The 23,316-nt window shown below is 40.1% G+C and overlaps 1 protein-coding gene across 10 annotated transcripts in view; it reads left to right on the top strand.

Moving 5' to 3' along the window:
* The window catches only part of LOC143659472 (uncharacterized), a 241,319-nt gene that overhangs the window by 84,535 nt on the left and 133,468 nt on the right, over nt 1-23,316 (top strand). For 7 of the 10 annotated variants that reach the window (XR_013163566.1, XR_013163573.1, XR_013163572.1 and 4 more), the window contains 4 exons: nt 155-439; nt 19,889-20,554; nt 20,904-21,030; nt 23,040-23,152. Coding sequence is in view for 1 of the 10 variants with exons in the window: in XM_077132482.1 (XP_076988597.1) it covers nt 155-252 (98 nt within the window). In the remaining 9 variants the exon portion in view is untranslated. Of the gene's footprint in view, nt 1-154; nt 1,622-19,888; nt 20,555-20,903; nt 21,031-23,039; nt 23,153-23,316 lie in introns of those variants that run through there. The other 3 variants (XR_013163568.1, XR_013163569.1, XM_077132482.1) reach the window with 3 other exon arrangements.

Genomic DNA, 23,316 nt, shown 5'->3' with positions numbered 1-23,316 from the left:
GTGGAAGGTGCACATTTTACCACTGAACCACCCCTGCACCCATGATATCTTTTTGATTATTCTTTTGACTAAAGTGGGAAACTGGTGGGCAGAAGACATGTGAATTAACATGGTAGATGGACTATGCCCTGTAATTTTTGCTCCTCTTCCCCAGGTCCCACGGAAATGATGGCAAAGACATTTAAAAAGTGTAAACCTACAAGAACAAAGAAAGGAGGAGAGAAAATGACATCAGCCAAGAAAGACCAATGAAACGTTGAAACCTGAAACATGAAAAGTGGAGATTTTCCCTTGCCAAAGCCTCGGCAGTGTGGAGTATGATGCCAAGTAATTGCCTGCAGAGGGGAAAGCTAAGAAGATATAAGCCAGCTTGCAACCTTAAATCATGAAAAGGCTCGGGAATTAGAGGCTCCAGCCGAGCCTGAAATCTGGAGGAAGGGTGGGTGGAACACATGAGCACAGATTGTTCATCCATCTCAGGGGGTCTCATTCCTCAGACCAAACAGTCAGGCAGCTTTTCTCCCCTTCTTCAGCAGGACATAAGAGGCTTACTACCTGGATAATTGAGCCAGACAGGATTCAGACAGGGGAATAGCAGGGGCCAGAAGAGAACAGCACTGAGATGGATGGAAAATAGGGGATAAGGTGTAAGTCTCCCTGCCAGATGGTTCCCAGGATACTGACCCCTTCCCTCCCCTCCCCTCGCCCCCACAGATTCCTCCCCAGCAGATTAGAGGATTCTTCTCTAGACACTCAGACTTCCCTAAGAGGAGGGACCCACAGATTCTGCATTTGGGGGCTCCCTGAATTAAATAGCCAGTCCCTGCTTGATAACCTCATAGTGAAGTCACCAGCCAATAAGCACTGCCCCTGTGTACAGACTCCCAGTCATGTTTTATTGCCTTTTCAAATGAGAACGGGTAGCCATAGATCAGTAGGAATAAATCACACCCTAGAATTCATAGCCTAAGAGAGATGAGAAGCTATAGCAGCTATGGAATTAAACCAGAATGTTATCAAAAGGAGCATAGTTGAAATAAAACCATCATGGAATGAGCTCAGAATATCAAATTGAGGAAATTGTATAGGAAATAGAACAAAAAGACCAAAAAAAGAAAAAAAGAGAAAATTAGAGGATTTAAGCCAAGGGGTCCAACATTCAACTAAAACAGGCATTCTTAACTTCTTTTTAACACCACAGCCCTCCCCTCTCCCTTCTCCCCAGCAATCTAGTGCAGACCCCTTCTCAGAATAACATTTTTAGATGTCTAAAATATATAGGAGTACCAAGAAAACCAATTATATTGAAATATGGTTGTCACCAAAATGTTAGAAAATAAAATGGTGACACAGCCATGTATGCACTTTTTATGAGCACATTAAGTAATAAAATCTAGGGGTCAGTCTACATTTGTAATTTTGAAGTAGTGAAAAACATAATCAATATTTCAAGGTATCTACATGAATGTGGTGTGAAATGTGCACATGTGGGGTTCTGTAGGTGACTAGGAGATTACTGTTTTAATCATGTTTTTGAACTATTTGTCTTTTGAAAATTATGTATGTATATCAGTTGACAAGAATCTGTATTAGTTTCCTGCAGTTGCTGTAATAAAGTACCTTACACCACTGATTTTAAACCAAAGAAATCTATTATCTTACAGTTCTGGATTCTAGAAATTCAAAATCAAGGTGTCAGCAGGGCCATGCTCCCTCCAGAGGCTCTAGGGGGGAAATCTTTCCTTGCTTCTAGATTCTGGTGGCCCTTGGCATTTCTTGTGGCCACATCACTCCAATGCCTACCTCAGTTTTCTCATTGCCTTCTACTCTGTATCTGTCTCTTCTCCTCTTCCAACTCTGATAAGGACATTTCTCAATGGTTATCAAAAGCAACAATTAGTTTAAAAAATAATTGGAAATTGTAACTTTATTTTTTATTCAGCAAGAATGATATAAAGCGCCTTACCTGGAAGGTTAGGTGAGCAGCTTCAAAATAGCAAGTTCTTAAATTTGTGTGGTAATTTAAAGTTTACAAAGTGCCCTTTCATGCATTCCTTCATGTCATTTTCCCAACTACCTCCAAGAGAAGACCTTACAGATATTATCATCATATTCAGTTTATAAATCGAACTGAGCCTAGGCTCACAATCAGGTCCTTTGATTTCTAATCAAGTGGGATTCAGTAGGAATGACAGCTTCCCATGTATCTTAGCAAGTCTCAGAGACCCAGTGAAGATTTCAAAGGACCTCTTTTTGCTGCCTGAAAAAGTATTCCCTGATCTGATATTGCCCCTGCTTGAAGTAATTTCCAAGTCCTCTCCTTGGATGAGCCCTTTCTCTGGGCCCTTGCCTTTGCTAATGTAACGAGCTGCTGTTTTCCCCCTTCACGCAGCCCTGATGGGGCAATCAATCACAGTGTCTAGTCTTTCTCACTGCATGGTTGAGCCAAAAATTGTGTCGCATCCCAGGACACTGGACTCGCCCACAAGTTGGGCACATAGAATCCAGGCCAATTGGAGGCCTTCCATGAAATCTTCTGATTGGAGGTGAAAAACTTGTTTTTTCTTGTTTTAAATCACTAAGAGGTTATGGCTTGAACTCACCCAGACAGTTTTTCTGGTATGTGGAGAGCACTCTCATGTAAAATAGAATGGAATTAAAATAGAGTCAAAGTGATAATAAATGGAAAAAGAGAGAAAGAAAGGGAGAAAGGAAGAGACAAAAGGAAAGAGGAGAAGAAGAAGGAGGAGGCGAAGGAGAAGGAAGAGAAGGAGGAGGAGGAGGAGGAGGAGGAGGAAAATGGGGAGAAGAGAGAGGCATTTTGTGGGATTTTAGTGAGTTTCTGCTTCCTGTTCTGGGTTCTTGATTTCCAGGACTCTGTCTTCTTATCTGTGAGCTACTCCATTATTCTTCCCATCAAGAAAGCCAATGATTCCCTTTTTGCTTAAACCAATTTGAATTTCCTTCCTGTCATTTGCAACCCAAAGGGTCATGGCTGCCCATCATGGGCTTTCAGACATTGCAAGAGGCAGGTCAACAATGCTTAGGGAACCCCTCCTTCTCACTGGTAGGGCCTCTGCTGCCCCAGAACACAGAGCACCCTCAGGCTCCCTTCAAGCTTCCCAGCATCTTTCCTGGGACCCTCCTCAGGCAAGCTGTCCACAAAGCTATCTGGGCCTCTTCCTTTCTTCAGTACTTATTCCAAGCTGTCAGTTGTCCGTTTATGCAGGAAGTGTATATTGAGCATAAATGGGTAGAAACACTGCAATGACTACAGTGGAAATAAAGACATATCTAATTATGATTCAATGTGAAAAGTAATTCTTTTCTATAAAATAAAACTATAAGAGTCAGAGGGGAAGAAACTCTTGTGGATGGATTTTGAAAAGACTTCGTGGGTGCTTTAGATGGATCAGAGATGGGATTTGGACAATGGAGCTGAAGGAAGAAAGGCTGAAATTAGCAGTGGAAGTGTGGTTGCTCTAGGAGGAGGAGGCCCAAACGGTCACAGTGGCAGGCCAGACTTACAAAGCACTGCTGGGGAGCTCCAAACAGGTCTGGGATCAGCTCATCCTTTCATAGGCCTTGCTGTCCAGTTAGGCCATCTGTGATTCACTTTCAATTCCAGTGCTAATGCGTGGCATTACATATTTGTATCTTAATGGTATGAGAGGCCTTCAATCCTCAACACAAGGGAGTGGCTAAGGCAATAGTTTCAGGCCTGGGCAGGCAGGTAGGCAGGCTTGGTGACTTGGGAATCCTTGGAGCCTTGCCACAATGTACAGTGCTTGATGCACAGTACTTCTCTCACACCAAGGCTGACATTGCCTCTGTGGCTGTGTTTGGTTGAGTCTGGGTGAGGCAAAAAGACACTGGTTGTGAAAGAAAGTATTTGATAGTGTGCCTGCCTTCTGGGTAGCCTTGTGTGCCACCTGCCACAAAAAGCTGCTCTCTGCCCACCCCCTGCACTCCCTTTCTCCAATGGAAATTTTCCATGGAAGATAGAAGTTTGATTTTTCCCCATTGGTACCACTACTTGGCAGAATTGAATGGGCAGAGATGGGCTATCCATGAGATAAGGAAAAGAGCTGGATTTTCAGCTGGTTTTGTTTTTCTCTTTGCATGTGTGTGTCTCCCCGGAAAGTTTTTCTCTGTAGAATAATGTGAAGCAGGTAGATTACTTTACCAGCATCTCTCAAAACTTAACCATCTTGAACAGAGATTTATGGATTTTTGTTCATCTTTTTTCTTACTTTGGCTGCTAGATTTTCAACAAGATAATCAAATCAGTTTTAAGATAACTTGAATAATCAAGCCTGCTATCTTTAGTCCAGACCAAAAACTGTAGCAAATATGAACCTCTCAAGTATCCTCTGCCACCATCTGGATTTCCAAGTCCTGGGAAGTGATTATCATAGGTGCTGACCTGAAAAGACTAGGGACAACTGCAGGTGTTCAAAGTAAAGGGAGGAGATTGTGGAATTGCAACCCACGTCTAACTCTGAAATATGTTCCCCAACTAATTGTGGTGTTTACTTTGAAATTTATTGCTTTTTTGTATATATGTATTATTTTTCACAAAAAAAGAAAGAAAAAAGTCGACTGTGATGATAAAAAAAATTTTAAGCCTCTAACTTCCTATATTCTGGAGCAGCTGGAAGGAAAAATATGAGAGGATTGTGTGGTAGCCCATGACAGACTCTGGGATCTGTCCTCTAACTACCTGTTGAAGAGTGCTTTGAAAACTACTGCTTTTTTTAATTTCTTTAGGCTTTGTATATATGTTATACTATACAGTAAAAAAAGTAAAAAAAAAAAAAAAAAAAAAGTAAAGGGAATGGAGGGCTGCAAGGGTAGTTCAGTGGTAGAATTTTCATCTGCCATGTGGGAGACCCAGGTTTAATTCCCAGCCTGTGCACTTCACTGCCACACACAAAAAAAACCCTAAAAATGATACTGTGATAACGGGATAGTCACATGGAAAAAGAATGACATGTGACCCCCACCATATAGCATACCAAAAGAGAAAATAAACAAATAAAGGGAGGACTTCTGAGAAAATGGCAGAGTAAGACAGGCCAAGTTAGTTCACCCCTGCTCCAAGGAGCAGCTATAGAAGTGACATAAAAATGACTGGAAGAGCGATTCCAGGGTGCAAATGACTTGAGAGGGTCTGCTACGCTACATAAGAAGGTCCTGGTTGAAAAAGCTGAGGAATTAAGATTCAGAGAACAGAGACCATCCAGCTAGTGCACAGGCTAGTGCGCCCCTTCCCAAACATAGGCTGGAGTCCTCAGGAGTGCACGGACAGGGAGGTGGGGACTAAGAAGTAGGCCAAGTTGCATTTTTTGAACACGCCACACCCACACATGCCGCTCACCTCACCCCGTGACCCATCTGCCCTCAGGGACCCATGCAACCAAGCCCACCCCCTGATTCCACAAGCACCCCCACCCCACCCTACTCAGGATCCACACAACCACGCCCTGCCCCCCAATCCTGCACATGGGGATGACCCCCATGCTGGCCCTACACCCCACCCTACGTGTACACCCACATCCCGCCCGCCCTCAAACCCACACACCTGTGCCCGGCCCCTTTGACCCCTGAATATCACCACCCCCTGCCCCATGTGGACAAACATGCCCGGCCTGGCCCCATCCTCCTTTGCCTCATGCGCACTCACAATCTCGCTCCACCCCCACCCCCACCCCCATCCCCTTGCTGTCTGTGTACCTGCACCTATGAACCCACACCACACCCTCCCGCTCCCCACTCCCCACTCCTGTTCCAACCCCCATTACCCGCCCCCCCCACCCCCCCGTGCTTACCTGGACGCCTCTATCAGATTCCCACCACACCACACCCTGCCTTTGTGTCCTCCACATGGTGCCCTGCTCCTGCAGTTCAAGGCTTGTCTGAGCTCCACCCCACTCCCACAGGCCCTGTACCACTGCCCTACAACCCTGTGCGCTGCACCCCCTGCTCCTGAGCCACCAGCATAGCACCCTACCCTGTACCTAGCCCTGCTCTGCACCTCATCACCGCACTGCTGTGTCCCGCCCCACAACACACGTCCTACCTCACACCAATCCACAAATATAAAACCTTACTAAGGGAAATCAACTTCCAAAGTAACCCTATCATGATAATGACGTTTCTCAAAAGAAACAGAAAATCACAAAGTGTATGAAGGTGTAAACAGATATAGCCTAGCCTAATGACCAAATTAAAACACTGGAGGAGACACAGACTACTACTAAGTAAAATCAGTGGATTGGCTAATGATGTAAAGGAGATGAAAAAGACACTAGAAGAGCATCAAGAAGCATTTAAAAGAATAAATAGAAAAATAGCAGATATCACAAAGATGAAAGATAATGTAGACCAAATAAAAAATATATTAGAGATACACAACGGCAGATTTGAAGAGGCAGAAGAAAGAATAAGTGAACTAGGGGACAGGACAACTGATTTCAAATGCATAAAAGAACAAATGGCAAAAAAGATCGAAAACTTTGAATTGGATCATCAGGAAATGATGGACAACATGAAGTGCACAGATATAAGAATTATCAGTGTCCCAGAAGGAGAGAAAAGTAAAGGGCTAGGAAAGTTAGTTGAGGAGATAATAGGGAAAAACTTCACAACCCTTATAAAAGACATAAATATGCAAATCAAAGAATCCCAATGAACCCCCGATATAGTAACTCCAAATAGGCCTACTCCAGGACACATACTAATCAGTCTGTCAAATGTTGATGAGAAGCAAAAAATCCTGAAAGTGGCAAGAGAAAAGTGATCTATTACATACAAGGGAACCTACCCAAGACTGAGTTTGGATTACTCAACAAGCACCCTGTAAGTGAGAAGTTGGTGTCTTGATGTATTTAAGATCCTGAAAGAGAAAGATATCCAGTCAAGAATTCTGTACTCAGCCAAATAGATCTCCAAAAGTGAGAGAGAGGGGTGGTAGAAGGGTAGTTCAGTGGTAGAATTCTTGCCTGCCGTGTGGGAGACCCGGGTTCATTTCCCAGACCATGCACGACCTCCCCCCGCCCCACCAAAAAAAAAAAAAAAAAAAAAATGAGGGAGAGATGGACATTTCTGAGGGACAGAATTTGTCAACAAAAGACCACCCTACAAGAAATACTAAAGGGAGTTTTGTCAGCTGAAAAAAAAGACAAGAGAGGGAGGTTTGGAGGAAGGCACAGAACTAAAGGGTAGTAATAAGGGTAATTTAAAGGATAAAAAGAGAAAGAAGGAAAAGAATACATAGATCTGTCAAATAAAATCCAAAGGATATGATAGTAGGTCAAGAAATGCCTTTACTGTAATAAACTCACCAATTCAAAGATATAGATTGCCAGAATGAATTAAGAAATATGATCCACCTATATGTTGCTTATAAGAAATTCATCTTAGACCCAAGGATACAAATAGATTGAAAGTGAAAGGATGGAAAAAGATGTTCCATGCAAGCTGTAACCAAAAGAAAGCAGGAGTAGCTATACCAATATCAGATAAAATAAACTTCAAATGTAAAGAAGTCATTAGAGACAAAGAAGGACTCTACATACTAATATAATGGAAGATTCACCATGAAGAAAATGCAATCATAAATGTTTGTGCTCTCAATCAAGGAGCTCCAAAGTACATGAGGTAAACATTGGCAAAACCTAAGGGAGTGATAGACACTTCAACAATAATGGGAGACTTCAATATACCACTCTCTTTTGTATGTAGAACAACCTGGCAGTATCAGCAAGGAAATAGAGAACTTAATTTGATAAATAAATTAGACCTAACAGATATGTATAGATCACTACACCCCAAAACACCAGGATATACATTCTTCTCTAGCGCTCATGGAACATTCTCTATGGAGAAGATCATATGTTAGGACACAAAACAGGTCTTTATAAATGTAAAAAGACTGAAATTATTCAAAGCACTTTCTTTGATCACAATGGAATGAAGCTGGAAATCAACAACCACCAAAGAAACATAACTTTCACAAATATATGGAGATTAAATAATACACTCCAAACAAGCAATGGATCAAAGGAAAAATTGCTAGAGAAATTAGTGACAAGTGAAAATGAGAATATGACATATCAAAACTTACAGGAGGCAGTGAAGGCAGTGCTGAAAAGGAAGTTTATTGCCCTAAATGCCTATACAAAAAAAGAAGAAAGAATAAAAACTGAGGACTTAACGTCTCACCAGAAGAACTAGAGAAAGAACATCAAACTAACCCCAGAGCAAACAGAAGAAGAAGAGAAATAACAGATTAAAGCAGAATTAAATGAATTGGAGAACAAAAAAAAAAAAAAACAATGATAAAAATCAATAAAAACAAAAGTTGGTTCTTTGAGAAAATCAATAAAAGTGATGGACCCTTAGCTGGCTGACAAAAAAAAAAAAAAAAAGAGGATGAAAATAAACAAAATCAGAAATGAGAAGGGGGTCATTACCATGGACACTGAAGAAATAAAAACAATCATAAGAGGATACTATGAACAACTATACACCAACAAACTACACAACTTAGATGAAATGGATGAATTCCTAGAAACACATGAACAAGCTATACTAACTTGACAAGTAAAGAAACTCAATCAGTCACCAAAAATCTTCTTATAAAGAAAAGCCCAGAGCCAGATGGCTTCAACAGGGGAATTTTTAAAAAATATATTTTTATTGACAAACCTTCACATGCATGCAGTCCTTACATAGTGTTTAATCAATGGCTCACAATATCATCACATAGTTGTGTATTCCTCACCATGATTATTTTTAGAACATTTTCATTTCTCCGGGAAAAAAAAAACCCTCATACATCCCATACCCCTTACTCCTCCCTCTTATTGACCATTAATATTTCAATTTATTTTACCCCTTATCTTCCTATTAATTATCTTTCATCCATATGTTTTTAACTTATCTCCCATACCCTGGATAAAAGAAACATCATACACAAGGTTTTCACAATCACATAATCACATCGTAAGAGCTATTTCATTATACAATTATCTTTAAGAATCAAGGCTACTGGAACATAGCTCAACAGTTCATGTACTGCTCTCCAGCCACTCTAATACACAATAAACTAAAAAGAGATATCTGTGTAATGCATAAGAATAACCTCCAGGATAACCTCTTGACTCTGTTTGAAACCTCTCAACCACTGGAACTTTATTTTGTCTAATTTTTTCTTCCCCTTTTGGTCAAGAAGGCTTTCTCAATCTCAGGATGTGGGGTCCCAGTGAATCCTGGGAGTTCTGTCCTACGTTGTCAAGGAGAGTCATGTCCTGTGTATGGGGTAGGGCAGTGAGTTCACCTGCCAAGTTGGCTTAGATACAGAGGCCATATATGAGCAACAAAAGAGGTTCTTTGGGGGTGACTCTTAGGCCTAATTTTAAGTAGGATTAGCCTATCCTTTGCAGGAATAAGTTTCACAAGGGCAAACTCCAAGATTGAGGGCTCAGCCTATTGATTTGGTCATCCCCATTGCTTGCAAGAATATCAGAAATTCTCCAAGTGGGGAAGTTGAATATTTCCTCCTTTCTCCCAAGTTCCCCAAGGGGACTTTGCAAATACTTCTTAATTCATTGTTCAAATTACTCTGGGATATATTGGGTCATCACATTCACCTGAATGAACCAACAAGATCTCACACCTTACTCAAGATTCCATGTACTTATGATGTTCAACTAAACTGACCATACAAGCTAAATTAGGTTATGTGCTACCCAAAATATAAATTTTGCACCAACTAAACATCTTCCCCTTTGATTTCACACAGAAGTTGAAGTTTTTAAAATATGGATGATATCATCTTTTACCCTGTATTCTTATCTACCCAGTCCTATCTGGATCAGCTTCATTCACATGTCTAGTCAAAGTCTGATCCCTTTCTCAACTTTTTAAACAGTTGCTGTATGGGATACTGCTAACTTTCATAGCTTCAGAACTCTAACTCTGAGTCTTGGGTGTCACATAAATACCTAAAGTTTCTGGGAACAACAACAGGGGAATTTTATCAAAATTCCCAAAAGAACTAACGTGAATCCTGCTCAAACTCTTCCAAACAAAATGAGGAAAAAGGAATTCTACCTAACTCATTTTATGAAGCTAACATCACTCTAATACGAAAACTGGGTAAAGATGCTATAAGAAAGGAAAACTGCAGGCCAATAACCCTAATGAATAATAGATGCAAAAATTCTCAACAAAATACTAGCAAATCAAATCCAACAGCACATTGAAAGAATTATACACCATGTACAAGTGGGGGTTATACCTAGAATGCAAGGATGGTTCAACACAAGAAAATCAATCAATGTAATACAGCATATTAACAAACTGAAAGGGAAAAATCACACGATTATCTTGATTGATGTTGAAAAATCATTCAACAAAATGCAGCATCCTTTTCTGATAAAAACACTTCAAAAGGTAGTAATGAAGGAAAGTTCCTCAATATTGTAAAGGACATATATGAAAAACCCATAGCCACCATTGTGCTCAATGGTAAGAGACTGAATGCCACCCCACCCCTAAGATCAAGAAAAAGACAAGAATGCCCTCTATCATCACTATTATTCAACATTGTACTAGAAGTTATAGCTAGAGCAATCAGGCAGGAAAAAGAAATAAAAGGCATCCAAATCAGAAAGGAAGAAATAAAATTTTCATTATTTGCATATGACATGATACTATACTTGGAAAATCCTGAGAAATCTATGATAAAACTCCTTGAGCTAATAAGCAAATCAGCAAAGTGGCAGGATTTAAGATTAATGCTGCAAAAATCAGCAATGTTTCTATACACAAGCAATGACCTGACAGAGACAATTAAGGAAAAAATTTCGTTCATAATAGCAACTAAAAGAAACAAGTATTTAAGATTAAATTTAACTAGGGATGTTAAGGAGCTGTATACATAAAACTACATAACATTGCTAAAAGAAATCAAAGAAGAACTAAATAGGTAGAAAAACATTCTCTGTTCATGGATAGGAAAGTTAAATTTAGTAAAGATGTCAGTTCTACCCAAATTTATCCACAGATTCATTGCAATACCAATCAAAATTCCAACAATCTACTTTGAAGACTTGGAAAAACTAGTTATCATATCCATTTGGAAAGAAATGAGATCTTTATAGCTAAAAATTTCTTTAAAAAGAAGAACGAAGTGGGAAGATTTACACTTCTTGATTTTAAAGTTTATTATAAAGCCACAGTGGTCAAAACAGCATGGTACTGGCACAATGATAGAGGTAATGACTAAAGGAATAGAACCAAGAGTATGGAAATAGATCACCAAATCTACGGTCAACTGATCTTCAACAAGGCCCCCAAATCCACTGAACTGGGGCAAAATAGTCTTTTCCTTATATGGGCATGGTAGAACTGGGTATCAATAGCCAAAAAAAATAAAAGACGACCCTTACCTTACACACTATACAAAAATTAACTCAAAGTGGATCAGAGACCTAAATATATGAACTAGTACCATAAAACTCCTAGAAGAAAATATAGGGAAACATCATCAAAACCTAGTAATAGGAGGTAGCTTCCTAAATTTTACACCCAAAGCACAAGCAATGAAAGAAAAAATAGATAGATGGGAACTCTCCCAAATCAAATGCTTTTGTGCCTCAAAAGACTTTGTCAGAAAGGTGAAGAGGCAGCTAACTCAGTGGGAGAAATATTTAAAAATCACATGTTAGATAAAGGTTTGCTATCCTGCATATGTAAAAACATCATACAACTCAACCTCAAAAGAACAAACAACCCAATTACAAAATGGGCTAAATATATGAACAGACATTTTTCTGAAGAGCAGATACAGATGGCTAAAAAGCACATGAAGTGATGCTCATTTTCATTAGCTGTAAGAGAAATGCAGATCAAAACTATAATGAGATAGAAACTCACATCTATAAGAATGGCTGTTCTTAAACAAACAGGAAACTACAAATGTTGGAGATGATTTGGAGAAATTGGGACACTTATGCACTGCTGGTGGGAATGTATAATGGTACAGTCACTATGGAAGACAGTTTGGTGGTTCCTTAGAAAACTAAATATTGAGTTGTCCTATGACCTGGCAATACCACTGCTCAGTAAATACCCAGAAGAGCTGAAAGCAATGACACGAACAGACATTTACACACCGATATTCATAGCAGCATTATTCACAATCACCAAAAGATGGAAACAATCCAAGTGCCCATCAACAGACGAGTGAATAAACAAAATGTGGTACATACATACGATGGAATATTATGCAGCTGTAAGACAAAATGATGTCCTGAAGCATGATGAGATGGATGAACCTGAAGAACATAATGCTGAGTGAAATAAGGCAGACACAAAATAATAGATATTGTATGATTTCGCTTTTATGACCTTGGTTAAAGTAAACTCAGAGGCTTATAATACAAAATATAGGTGAACCTAGAGATACACAGAAGCTAGAGATGGGTGAACAGTTAGCTAATGTGGTTGAGTTTAAATGTGAGAGAATGGATAGAAGTGAAGGCAGTTCATTAGTGGGTCTATAAGTAATATCGCCATATTGAAAGTAAACATGACTGAAAGGAGTTGTATAGAGCCATGTATCCCACTGATTAACACTACAAATATAAATAAGTTCTTGCATGAACTACCTCAAAGGCATGACTCTTGTACAAAGAGTGTATAATATCAGGGTATGGGGGAACTACAATTGCATGCTATGGCCTATGATTAACAGGAAGACACCAACAGTACCACAGCAATACCAGAGGTAAATTAGCAGGATGGGGGAGGGGGAGGACAAGAGTTAAGGGGAGGTTTGGATTTTCTATTTGGTGAGGGTGTGTTTCTCAGTTATTTTTTTCTTGGGAGCAATGAAAATTGTCTAAAATTGAGAGTGTAGGTGATTATATCACTGAGTGAAGATAATGTGAGACATGGACTGCTGACTTTGGGCATTATACATGATGCCAAATGACCGGAGGTGGCTGAAGGATACACTGACTAAGTTGAATGGTGAACTGTGATGTATACATATGATTGAATATTGTGCTGCTACAGAAAGGAATGAAGTAGTGAGGCTTGCAATGTAATGAATGAACCTGGGGGACATTATGTGACACAAATAAGCCAGAAAAAAAAGAGAAAGTGTTGTATGGCTTCATTTAGAAAATACTTATAAGAAAATTGGGGCCTCGATTGTAAGCTCTTATAGCATTCACATTTAGTCCAGAATTGTAATTGCTATTTCTAGATTTTTGAGAGGCTGTGCTATAAATGTATAACCTGGTATTTTCCTGGAGCTTTGGGTATCTGTGTGTCACCTAAGGCTCAGAATAGGAGTTCTGCAGGTTTGAAGGTTGGCATTGCCATATACAACAACTATTAAAGAAACTGAAAGAGAGACCAGGCTTCAAATAGAGAGAAGAACAAAGCTGACCAGGTTAGGGACTACAGTAAATCAGAATACAGGGATAAGGAGGACCTTGTTCGTATTTTAGAACTTCACCTACTTTGTGAGACCAAAGGAAGAGAGGTTTATTTTGTTCAAAACCTAAATTTTCTGTAGCACATAATCTAACTTAACCAGTCTGGATATATCATTTAAACAACCCAAACACAGGGGGCCCAGAATAGGAATGAGGGCTTGTAATTCTGTATAACTTAATGTAATGCCTGGATACATCCCAGAGTATGTTCAGCAGATAGTTAAAAAGTATTGGCAAAATCCTTTGAGGAATGGAGAGAAAATATGGAACTATTAAACTTTACCATGGGGAAAAAACGTGATACTGTCTCAAAACATTAGGGGCTCCCAAATGAATAGGCCAAGCCCTTGATCTTGAGGCTTGCTCTTGTGAAACTTATTTATGTAGCAGAGAAGCTAAGCATGCCTATAAAACATCTTTTGTTACTCAGATGTGGCCTCTCTCTCTCTCTAACCCAACTCTGCAAGTAAAATCATTACCCTCCTCTCCATGCAGGACATGACATTGGGGTGAAACTCACCCTGGCAACATGGGATATGACTCTAACTGATGAGCCTGACCCTGGCATCATGGGATCTACAATGCTTTCCTGACCAAAGGGGGAAAGAATTGTAACGAATAAGGTGTCAGTGGATGAGAGAGTTCAAATAGAGTCAAGAGGCTACTCTGGAAGCTATTTTCATACAAGCTTTAGCTAGATATTGCTGTTTATCATGGTTTGCCAAACCCCAATCAAAACCATTCCTGCCAACCCTAAAGAATATCTGGGGCTTTATCTGGGATTCTATGAAGATTCCATGCACCATGATTACTTTCCAGAAACCTATAGCTTCCAGATGGATTCGTAGGCCAAATAAGTCCTAACATCCAGAGGGGCCAGCCTTTCCAGAACATCAACTAGTTGTTCCATCCCCCATCCTATATTATTGACAGCCCTCTCCAACATGAAAAGGTTGGGCATAGCCCAAACACCTATAAAGAATGGGAGAAAGATTAAAGAAGAAGGTGGAGTTGATACAAAGAAGATAGGATTTAATAAATGAGTATGACTACTGAATTATTATATTGATATTTATTTTAGTCTCCAGTGTCTTGGAGTAACCAGAAAGATAAACCTTACGTTGTGGGACTGTAACCCATACCGAACTCTGAAATCTGTTCTATAACTAATTATTGTAGTGTGTTTTGAAATTTGTTGCTTTTTTGTATAAATGTTATTTCTTCACAATAAAAAAATATGCTAGGGAGAGAACAAGAATTATATACATTTTAAATAGATAAATCCATTGCAAGCCAGAATTATTGGAGTATTTGCCAAAACAGCGTTCTTGGTTTTCTTCTAATAACAATTTATGACCCTTTTTGTTACCTACAATCTGTATTTATTTTTTCATTTTCTACAAATTCGGGATAAACAAAACATTTTTGCTCATTTAAACAAGAAAAAAAGTAAAGGCTGGGATCTGTCCTGTAACTACTTGTTGAAGAGTGCTTTAGAACTATTCCTCTCTTCTTTCTTTACTTTGTATATATGTTATATTACACAATAAAAAGAGTTAAAAAAAAAAAAAAGAAAGAAAAGTAAAGGGACTGCCTTTGAGTCCCAGGGGAAGGCACACCTCATGCAAAAAAAAATCTTCCAATCATGCCAACCTTCTCTTGCCTCTTCTTGAGGTTCAAGTACAGTATTGATTGAAAATCTGTTCTATTCCTGGGGTCTGTGTCCATTATCTCATTGCAATCCCCAAACAACCCAGATACAGGAATGATGATGGTTATAATGCCGATGCCGATAACAGCAGTAGCAGCAGCAGTATAAGTAGTAGTGGTTAGGAACTAGAGGCAGATTTATCATGAAGCCAAGAATAGTTAAGTGTCCAGATTGCTCCCTTGCATGAACCCCATTCAAGGACCTGGAAGGGACCTTAACAATGTGTTTATATGGTCTGATGTTTTGTAAACCTTGCAAAACTAAAATATTTTAACTGCAATCAGTTAAGACTGTCATCTCTTTTCATGCCAACTTCCCTCTGTCATTGTCCCCTAGAGTTAGCTTTGTAGTGGCCACTGGTATCTTTTGGGCTCTCCTAAGGGGAGGTTGAGTTAGGGATGCATTTAGTATGGGTTTAGTGGGTATATTTATGTGGCTTTCCATCACTTCACCATCTAGTTAAGTTGTGGTGACACAGAATACTCCTACTGTCCTCTGTTCCAAGTCATTCAATGTAAAGACGTAAGTACACTGACAAATGATCAGTGAGTCAGTCCTTTCAAAGGGTATTTAAGATTAATTGCTTCCCCAAAAGTGATTATATCCTCCCTGCTTCAGTTGTCCACAAATTGCTTTCTTCGGATCAAGTTCAGGTACTCTTCAGCACTGTCCCATTCTTGCAAGAAGCAGAATGTGCCATTTGTCCTAAAAGGTCCCAGGATTTCTGTGGGAGAAAATTTTCCACCTTCATGGCTATTCACTTGGGAAGTAAATTGGTTCACTTCAAAAGGAAGACAGAGCCTCTCCATGTTCTTAAGCATTTGTCTACTAAAGTAGATAGGGCTGGCCTTACAAATACATGATTTCCTGCACAAAGAGTATACATATAAAGTAAGCAAGTAGAAACATTTATCCAAGTTTTCTCCTCCATTGCCAGGAAATCAGTGAAAATCCTTACATTAAAACGTTTCTCGGTTTTCAAGTGAACTCCCTTAGAACATGAATGACTCTGATGGAATGGTGGTTCTCTCCAAGCTTCACCAAAGTGTGCCTCAGCTAACTGCTCTTCTTTCCCCAACTCAGAGAAAAGATGAAGTTAATAGATAGAACTTTTAGCTTTCCCCCCATAACTTTCTCTTAGAAGTTTAATAGTAGCAGGTGATCAGACATAAAGGGAAAAAAATAGGAACAGGGATTTTTACCTGTTTTTTTTCCTCAGTGTTGACATTCCAGGTGAAATTACACCCCAGTTCTCCCCAGCCAAGGTTGCTTATCAGCCCTTTCTCTGAGGTCCTTATTAATCCCAAGGCGCATGCCACCCTTTTCATACTTTTATGACTAAAGGTGTGAATGACGATATGTAGTTAGGCTTAATCGTTGGCGCACATCAAGTAAATATCCAGAACCCCACAAATAGTCGTTTCAGATGGACAGATCCCTACAGCTAAAGGTTTTCATGATCTCCTGGGCCTAATTAGGTGAAGAGCATGTGATATAGGAATGTCATAGGTATGAAGAAGTCCTTTTCCTTTCTTCAGGAGGTATCATAAAGTGGTTAAGAGCATGGTCTCAGCCAGATAACCAGTCATTTAACTTGCTAGTATTTGTACTCGAAAAATTCCTTTATCTTTCTAAATGTTCTGATCCATGAAATGTAGATAGTAGTACTCTTCAAGTCAGATGCCATTTTGCTCTCAGATACATCCCTGCTCTTATCCATGATCCTTTGCCCTCTGGCCTCCGTATAGGTTCTACCAGTAGGAGGCCTTGACAGAAACTTTGAGGGAAGGAGAAAGAATGAAGCCAAGACGTTCCTTCTTCTTTCTTTCTCTACTTTCTGTGCCATGCTGGTAGTAGCTGTGTCTTCCGTGTGGCTCCAGTGTCCACTAGATAGTCCCCCCAAGGCCTCTGCTCCTTTGTGCAATCCTCAGTATGTTTTAGCTCCTGTCAGATGGCCCCAGCTTCTGGGTATTGGAAACACAGCCTCCTGCCATTGTCTCTTCAGCGACAGGGTTAGTAGCATCTTCTTAGTTTTGCTACTCTATATTGCCTCGTAACCCTCTGTTTGACCTCTCAGAATGTCTTTCACCTATGTAACTAATTCTCTGTACTCACTTCCTTCTGTATTCACCCCATCTGTCTCAGACAGCAAACTCACAGGGCTATTTGGAGGATCATGTGGGTTAAGATATATTGTTTAGTTTGTATTCTAGAACATAGCAAATGTTCAATAAATGGCAGCTATCAACATGGACCTTCTCAGCAATGATTCTGAGAGTACAATGTGTGGACTGTTATTATTTTTAATCCTAGTGGTTACAACATGATATTACTTAAAGTAGAGAAATCTGAAATGGACATGTATGCCAGGAAAGACTACTGAGTATCTCTAGCTCATGTGCAGTTTCCAGTTTCCATAGAAACTAAGAAAAAAAAATGGCTAAAGGAAGCCTAGAAAATAAGTAGATTCATGTTTGTATGATTATGTCTCAAGCCCTTTAAGGCAGTCTATTATTACTATTATCTTAATGTCTCTTTCGTATATTTTATTCTTATAAGATGCAACAGACTTAGATTCCTTTTCTATGCAGAGGATGACACAAAGTATAGGATTTTTTTGCCACAAGCACATTCCGTATCACATTCTGATAGCACTGCTTCCAAGGCCACTGTTATACTTATCTGCCAAATGGCTGGATAAACCTAGCTCTTGTCGTTTTCTGTGAATATTCAGAGGTTGTTTGTTGTCTACTGTTAAGATACAGGATAAAGGAGCCAAAAATAATGCTTCAAGCAAGCTCCTAGAATGGAGAAAGACAGACTGAAATCACAGTTAACATCTTGGCAATGGGACCTCAGCTGGAATGTAAATATTAAATTCCTATGCATGGGAGATTCTTAGCTCATTTGGTTACAGCCCAACTCCTTTGACTCCCTCTTTTTTTTTTAGCCATCAGAATCGGTGGCAGGAACGAGAGTAACAGCTCTGAGTCAGACCTGACCAAATTTGAATCAATAACCAAGCATTCCTACTTCAATTTCCAAGCAATTTAAATATTTTCTTTAAAATGTCTTTGAGAGGGAAAAATTGAGAGGATGGGAGGGAAATGCAAGCACCCAGAATATTAAGGTGAACTTTACCATTTTCTCGTGCAAAAGGAGGATTGCAGATGTCCACAAGAGAAATCCTTAGGGTGCTGGGGAGGCTGGACTTGGTTATATCTGCCCCTAACAGTCAGTAGAGTCCCCTCACAACGGACTCCTTTGAATTGTTAACGATTGCAAGTATATACTTAGCTCAGGTGGCTAGACTACAAAGAAAATATAAGCCGTGGAGGTAAATCCCCTTGATGACTTCTGATTGGATTGCAGCATGGCTATAGAGGGCAGAGTGGCAGAAAGGAAAAACTCTAGTCGATGCTGGAAGTTCTGGGGCCATGTTGGTTCTGCCACTTTCAACTTGTTTGATCTCAGGAAAATCATTTCCTTTATTCACTTATTTTCTGCAAGGGGCTTGGGACAGAGAGCGCAATGCTCAGTTCAAAGCTTGCTTGTGAGTAAGCACACAATGCACATGCAAACACCAGAATTTCAATCAATCAGCATTACTGGACATCTACTTTGAAACCAGTATTACTATAACAATGACATTGCAAAAACAACCCAGAATACCTTTTCAACATGGGCTGGCTGTGGGAAGTGGGCAAGAGAGAGAGCTAATGTTCCCCTAATGGAAAAAGAGGAAATTCAGATTAGAGCCACAAAATCAATATCTTCTCTATGGCGTCTTTTGAGTCCCTACTTGGCAGAGCTCCTCTGGGCCATCTGTGATTGTTCTTCTAAGCGTGACTCTTTCACCCATAAATTCTGTAGCCACAGACAAAAAGTGTTGCATCTAATCAGAATTCTTAAAAGAATTAAATATGACCCCACTGCTTCTGCTTCTCAATAGAAACCTAATAGTCAAATATTTTCTACTGCATTTTTGTTTTCAAATATTGAGACTTTACCTATGGTTGAGGTAAGGAAGGTAGAATTACATCAAATATAGTGATGAGGAATCCCATCAGGCAGACGTTGGTTGCCATGGCATCTGGATGATCAATTAAATCATGTCAGGGAGAGTCATCCCAAAGGAGACAGGGGACTCTCAAATGTGCTGTCGTTTATTTCCCTTCATTGCAAAATTCTTTACAATTGCCAGTGAGCTAATCCTCCCAATAGGCCTCATGAGGTGGATCAATATTATTATTCCCTTTAGAACTCAATATTATTATCCACTTTAGGGCTTATTATCTTAGCCCAATTACTCTATCTTTAAAGTTTCATCAATGTCCTCTCACAAAAATACCCCATTCTGTGACTGGAAGTTTGGGGTACTACGAAATGCTAGGCTTGCTCTCCCAAGAGAGGCTGGGGCCAAGGTGGTACAAACTTAGGCACAGTTCAGGAGATGCTGTGGGGCTGCATCTCATCAGCCTTCAGGGTTATTTGAATCTGAGGAACAGGTGCTGGTCAGCAATGAGAGGCCAGGACTGCCCGCAAACTCATTGGGTAACTTTGGGAAGGTCACTTCTTTCTGGAATTCTGTTTGTGCATCTGTAGAATGGGGATCATAATAGCCCCCATCCCTTTTTGACTTCCCTTTTCTTTTTTACAGAGTTGTTAGGATAGATGAGACCACAGTTATGAAAATCCTTTGGAAGGAAATGCAGTAGAGAAATGCAAGAGGTGCTAATGATGCTATACACTAAAGCAATGATATAAACCAGCTTCGTTCTTTGTGAATATTTGGATCCCAGAGAAAAAACAAGTGGGCTCAATAGGACATCTGGCCAGTTGATTTCAACAGAATGAAAGTCTGCCTGTGGTGTACATGAAGAAATACAAGATTTTCTGGGAGTCACAGTGGATGACTGACAAGGTCTAGAAAGCAGAATCGAGATCTCTAGCAGGGGTACCAATTTCTTCCAGTTTTCCTAGGGCTTTCCCAGGAAACCAAGATAGTTGGTCAACCATCTCTGAGGCTGATGCCTCACATCTGCACCCACCTTGGACTGAATAGATCCAGGCTGGCTGAGACCAACTTTCTCAGATCTGGGTCACCCAAGAGTGTCACAGAAGATACTTGGTCAACATTTGATGGGTGACACCTGAACATGAGTCCTTAGTGGTCACAAATTCATCTTTTGACCATTAAGAATGCTCTGGAAGCTTTTTCTATTCATAAAGACCTTGAGGAAAAGGATTCCATAGCCTCTGTGAATCTTCCTAAGGAATCAGGGAGTCAGGAAGCTCATCTTCAATAATGACCTACTTTCCTGAGGTTGCCATCTCTGCTTTCTAATACCTACATCAGGCCCCTGGCACTACCACAGAGTGAGTCTCTCATTTTGCAGCCTTGTCTTGCCTAGACTGGCTCTGGAAGTCTGCCCAGACCACACCTACATAATTCTACAATCATGTGTGCTCACTAGGAAAGTTTAGCAAAGGACAATAAATATTTATGATCCTGACCATGTTTCCAATTTGAGCATGGTTGGCAATTATGAAGTCCACCACATTTATTCACGAGGTTTCCAAAGGTATATGGCTTAATCCCAAGTCATGTGATCATCTGAAGAGTTTCTTCCAAATTCTCAAGTGGTAATTTGAGGCCAATGCCTGTATTGCAGATGGAGGGACAATAAAAGTGGATAATAAAAGTGGACCCCATATGAAGACCAATGTGGCATTTCTGGTGTGAAGCATAAATCCCCATTTTCTCTGGCGTGCAGGGAGAGTGAATTCAACTAAATAAAGGTGATGTTCTCCTGGGACAGGGAGGTGGGAGAAATGGATGGAGGTCCTCTCAAACTATCAATCTCTGGGCCTTGGTATTGCCACCCCTCCCCATCCTCATCCTGCCAGGAGCTTATAGACTCCCTAAGGACAAAGTCCAACGGCCCCAAGGTCAAAGCTCTACTGAGGCTGGCTGCATAAGGGTGACTAAGCAGTTCAAGGTGCAGGCCCCAAAGGCATGGCAAAGACTGTTGTTGCCCAGGAAATGCTGGAAGCCCCACTGGGATTTGGGGGGAGGAAATGGCTATTGATAGATTACTAATGTTGAGTGATTACATGGAGTCGGGAAAGTAACACAAGCTCCATGTTGGCAGTACAGTTCTTCATTTGCAGGGGTAGGCTGGGATACAATGGGGCATCTCTGGCCCCTTGCACAAGAGAACCAGTCAAAGCTGATGGCGAATTAGAATCTAGGTGAATGGACTCTTCTTTGGAGAGGGGCTCTTTACCCTCTTTATGCTATCAGTGCTCTCGCAGTTTGGAGAAACCTATGCACCTCTTCTGAAAATAATGTTTTTAAATGCCTAAACTGAAATAATTAAGACCAAAATTTATATTGAAGTACAATTATTAAAATATTTTCAACCCCCCAAAATATCTGATGTAGTAATATGTGTGCTTCTTTATTAATATTTTTAAATGACAAGATAAAGTGGTAGGTCTACTAATTGCCATAATTTGAAGTAGTGATGGTATAATTGATATTTCAAGATATCTGTAATATGATATGAAAAGAGCTTTGATTTCTCTTGGTGACAAAGTCATAGCTACTGTGACTACCACTGTGATTTTTTGTCTTTGTTTGTAATTGAAAGAAATGCTAACTTTCTTTTAGAGCACAGGTTGACAGTTTTCTTTTTTTGTAAATGGCTAGATAATAAATATTTTAGGTTTTGCTGGTCATATCATCTCTGTCACAACCATTAGCACAAAAGCAGCCACAGAGAATATATAAATGAATGAGCATGGCTATGTTCCAATAAAGCTTTACATGTAGACACTGAAAGTTAAATTTCATATAATTTTTGTAGGTCACGAAATATTCTTTTTCTCTTGATTTTTCCCCCTACCATTTGAAACATAAAAAAAAAAAAATCTTAGTTCTCAGGTTAAAAAATAAAAACATGTAATGGGTCAGATTTGGCCTGCAGACCATATAAAGTTTGCTGGCCCTTGAGTAGGAGGGTAGTGAAAACAGAGATGCAAATCTTTTTTCATCATCTAAGTTTGTGGACCCCAGGTTAAGAACTGCTATACTAGAGATGGGGGTACTTGGTAGAATTTGCGTAGGGAACTTGGCAGAAGTCCAGGCTGATAAAAGGTCCAATTTTGGGAATCGATGGTAAAGGAGGGGGACTGAGTGCTAGAGCCTGCCTGATTTCCCTGGGGAACTCTTTAAGTGCTAGGTACTAGGGAAGTTGACTGAGCAACACAGACACAAGTTCCCACTGGATGGTGGGTGGCAGCAATTGCTGTGACTGAAATCTGTGCTTTTGGAACCAGCTTATCTCCAGCACCCAGGGCAGGGCCTGGCTCGCAGTAAGTGCTCAAACATTATGTATTAAATGAATGAATGAAAGCACCTGAGGTCTGCAGGTGGGGCACGCTGGAGATGCAGCTTCAGGAGTTGGGGAGGATAAAGAGGCAAAAGAGAAGGGATTGATGGTAATGGTCAAATATCTTTTCTCTTATCAGGGCTGTGGCCTGCAAGTCAGATCCTCTGATTCTAAATTCCAGCTAGATACCTTGCATCTCTTTGTGGGCAACGCAATGGTCTGTTTTTACCAAACCGTTTACTTTCCCAGCTAGACAGGAAGTTTACATATCCTAGCCCTTTGTGTTTAGATAAGATCATGTGATTGAATTCTGGCCAATAGAATGTGGGTGGAAATAATGTGCACTGATGCCAGGTTTGGCCCTTAAAACATAATATAATTTTTCATCTGTTTCTTTTTCCATCTTTCACATAGCTCGAAGAGGAGGACTCCTAGATATTAAAGCACATTATGGAAGAGGACAGGGATCCCTAAGTGACCCTCTCAAGGAGAGCTTTCCTAAGGAGTCAGTCAATCTTTTCCACAGTGTAAGAAATTAAGCTTTGCATTAAGCCACTGAAATTATTTTTGTTACAGTAACACCTAACTTACCCTGATAATGTACTTTGTTACCAAGACCAGAGAGAATGCATATTTCTCATGGAGCTTTCTTAGTCTGAGTTCCACAGAAACAGACCCTGAGACAAGGATG

Source organism: Tamandua tetradactyla, chromosome 16 (genome assembly GCF_023851605.1).
Source record: "Tamandua tetradactyla isolate mTamTet1 chromosome 16, mTamTet1.pri, whole genome shotgun sequence".
In the NCBI taxonomy this organism is placed as follows: domain Eukaryota; kingdom Metazoa; phylum Chordata; class Mammalia; order Pilosa; family Myrmecophagidae; genus Tamandua; species Tamandua tetradactyla.
This window is presented reverse-complemented; position numbering and strand designations above follow the sequence as displayed.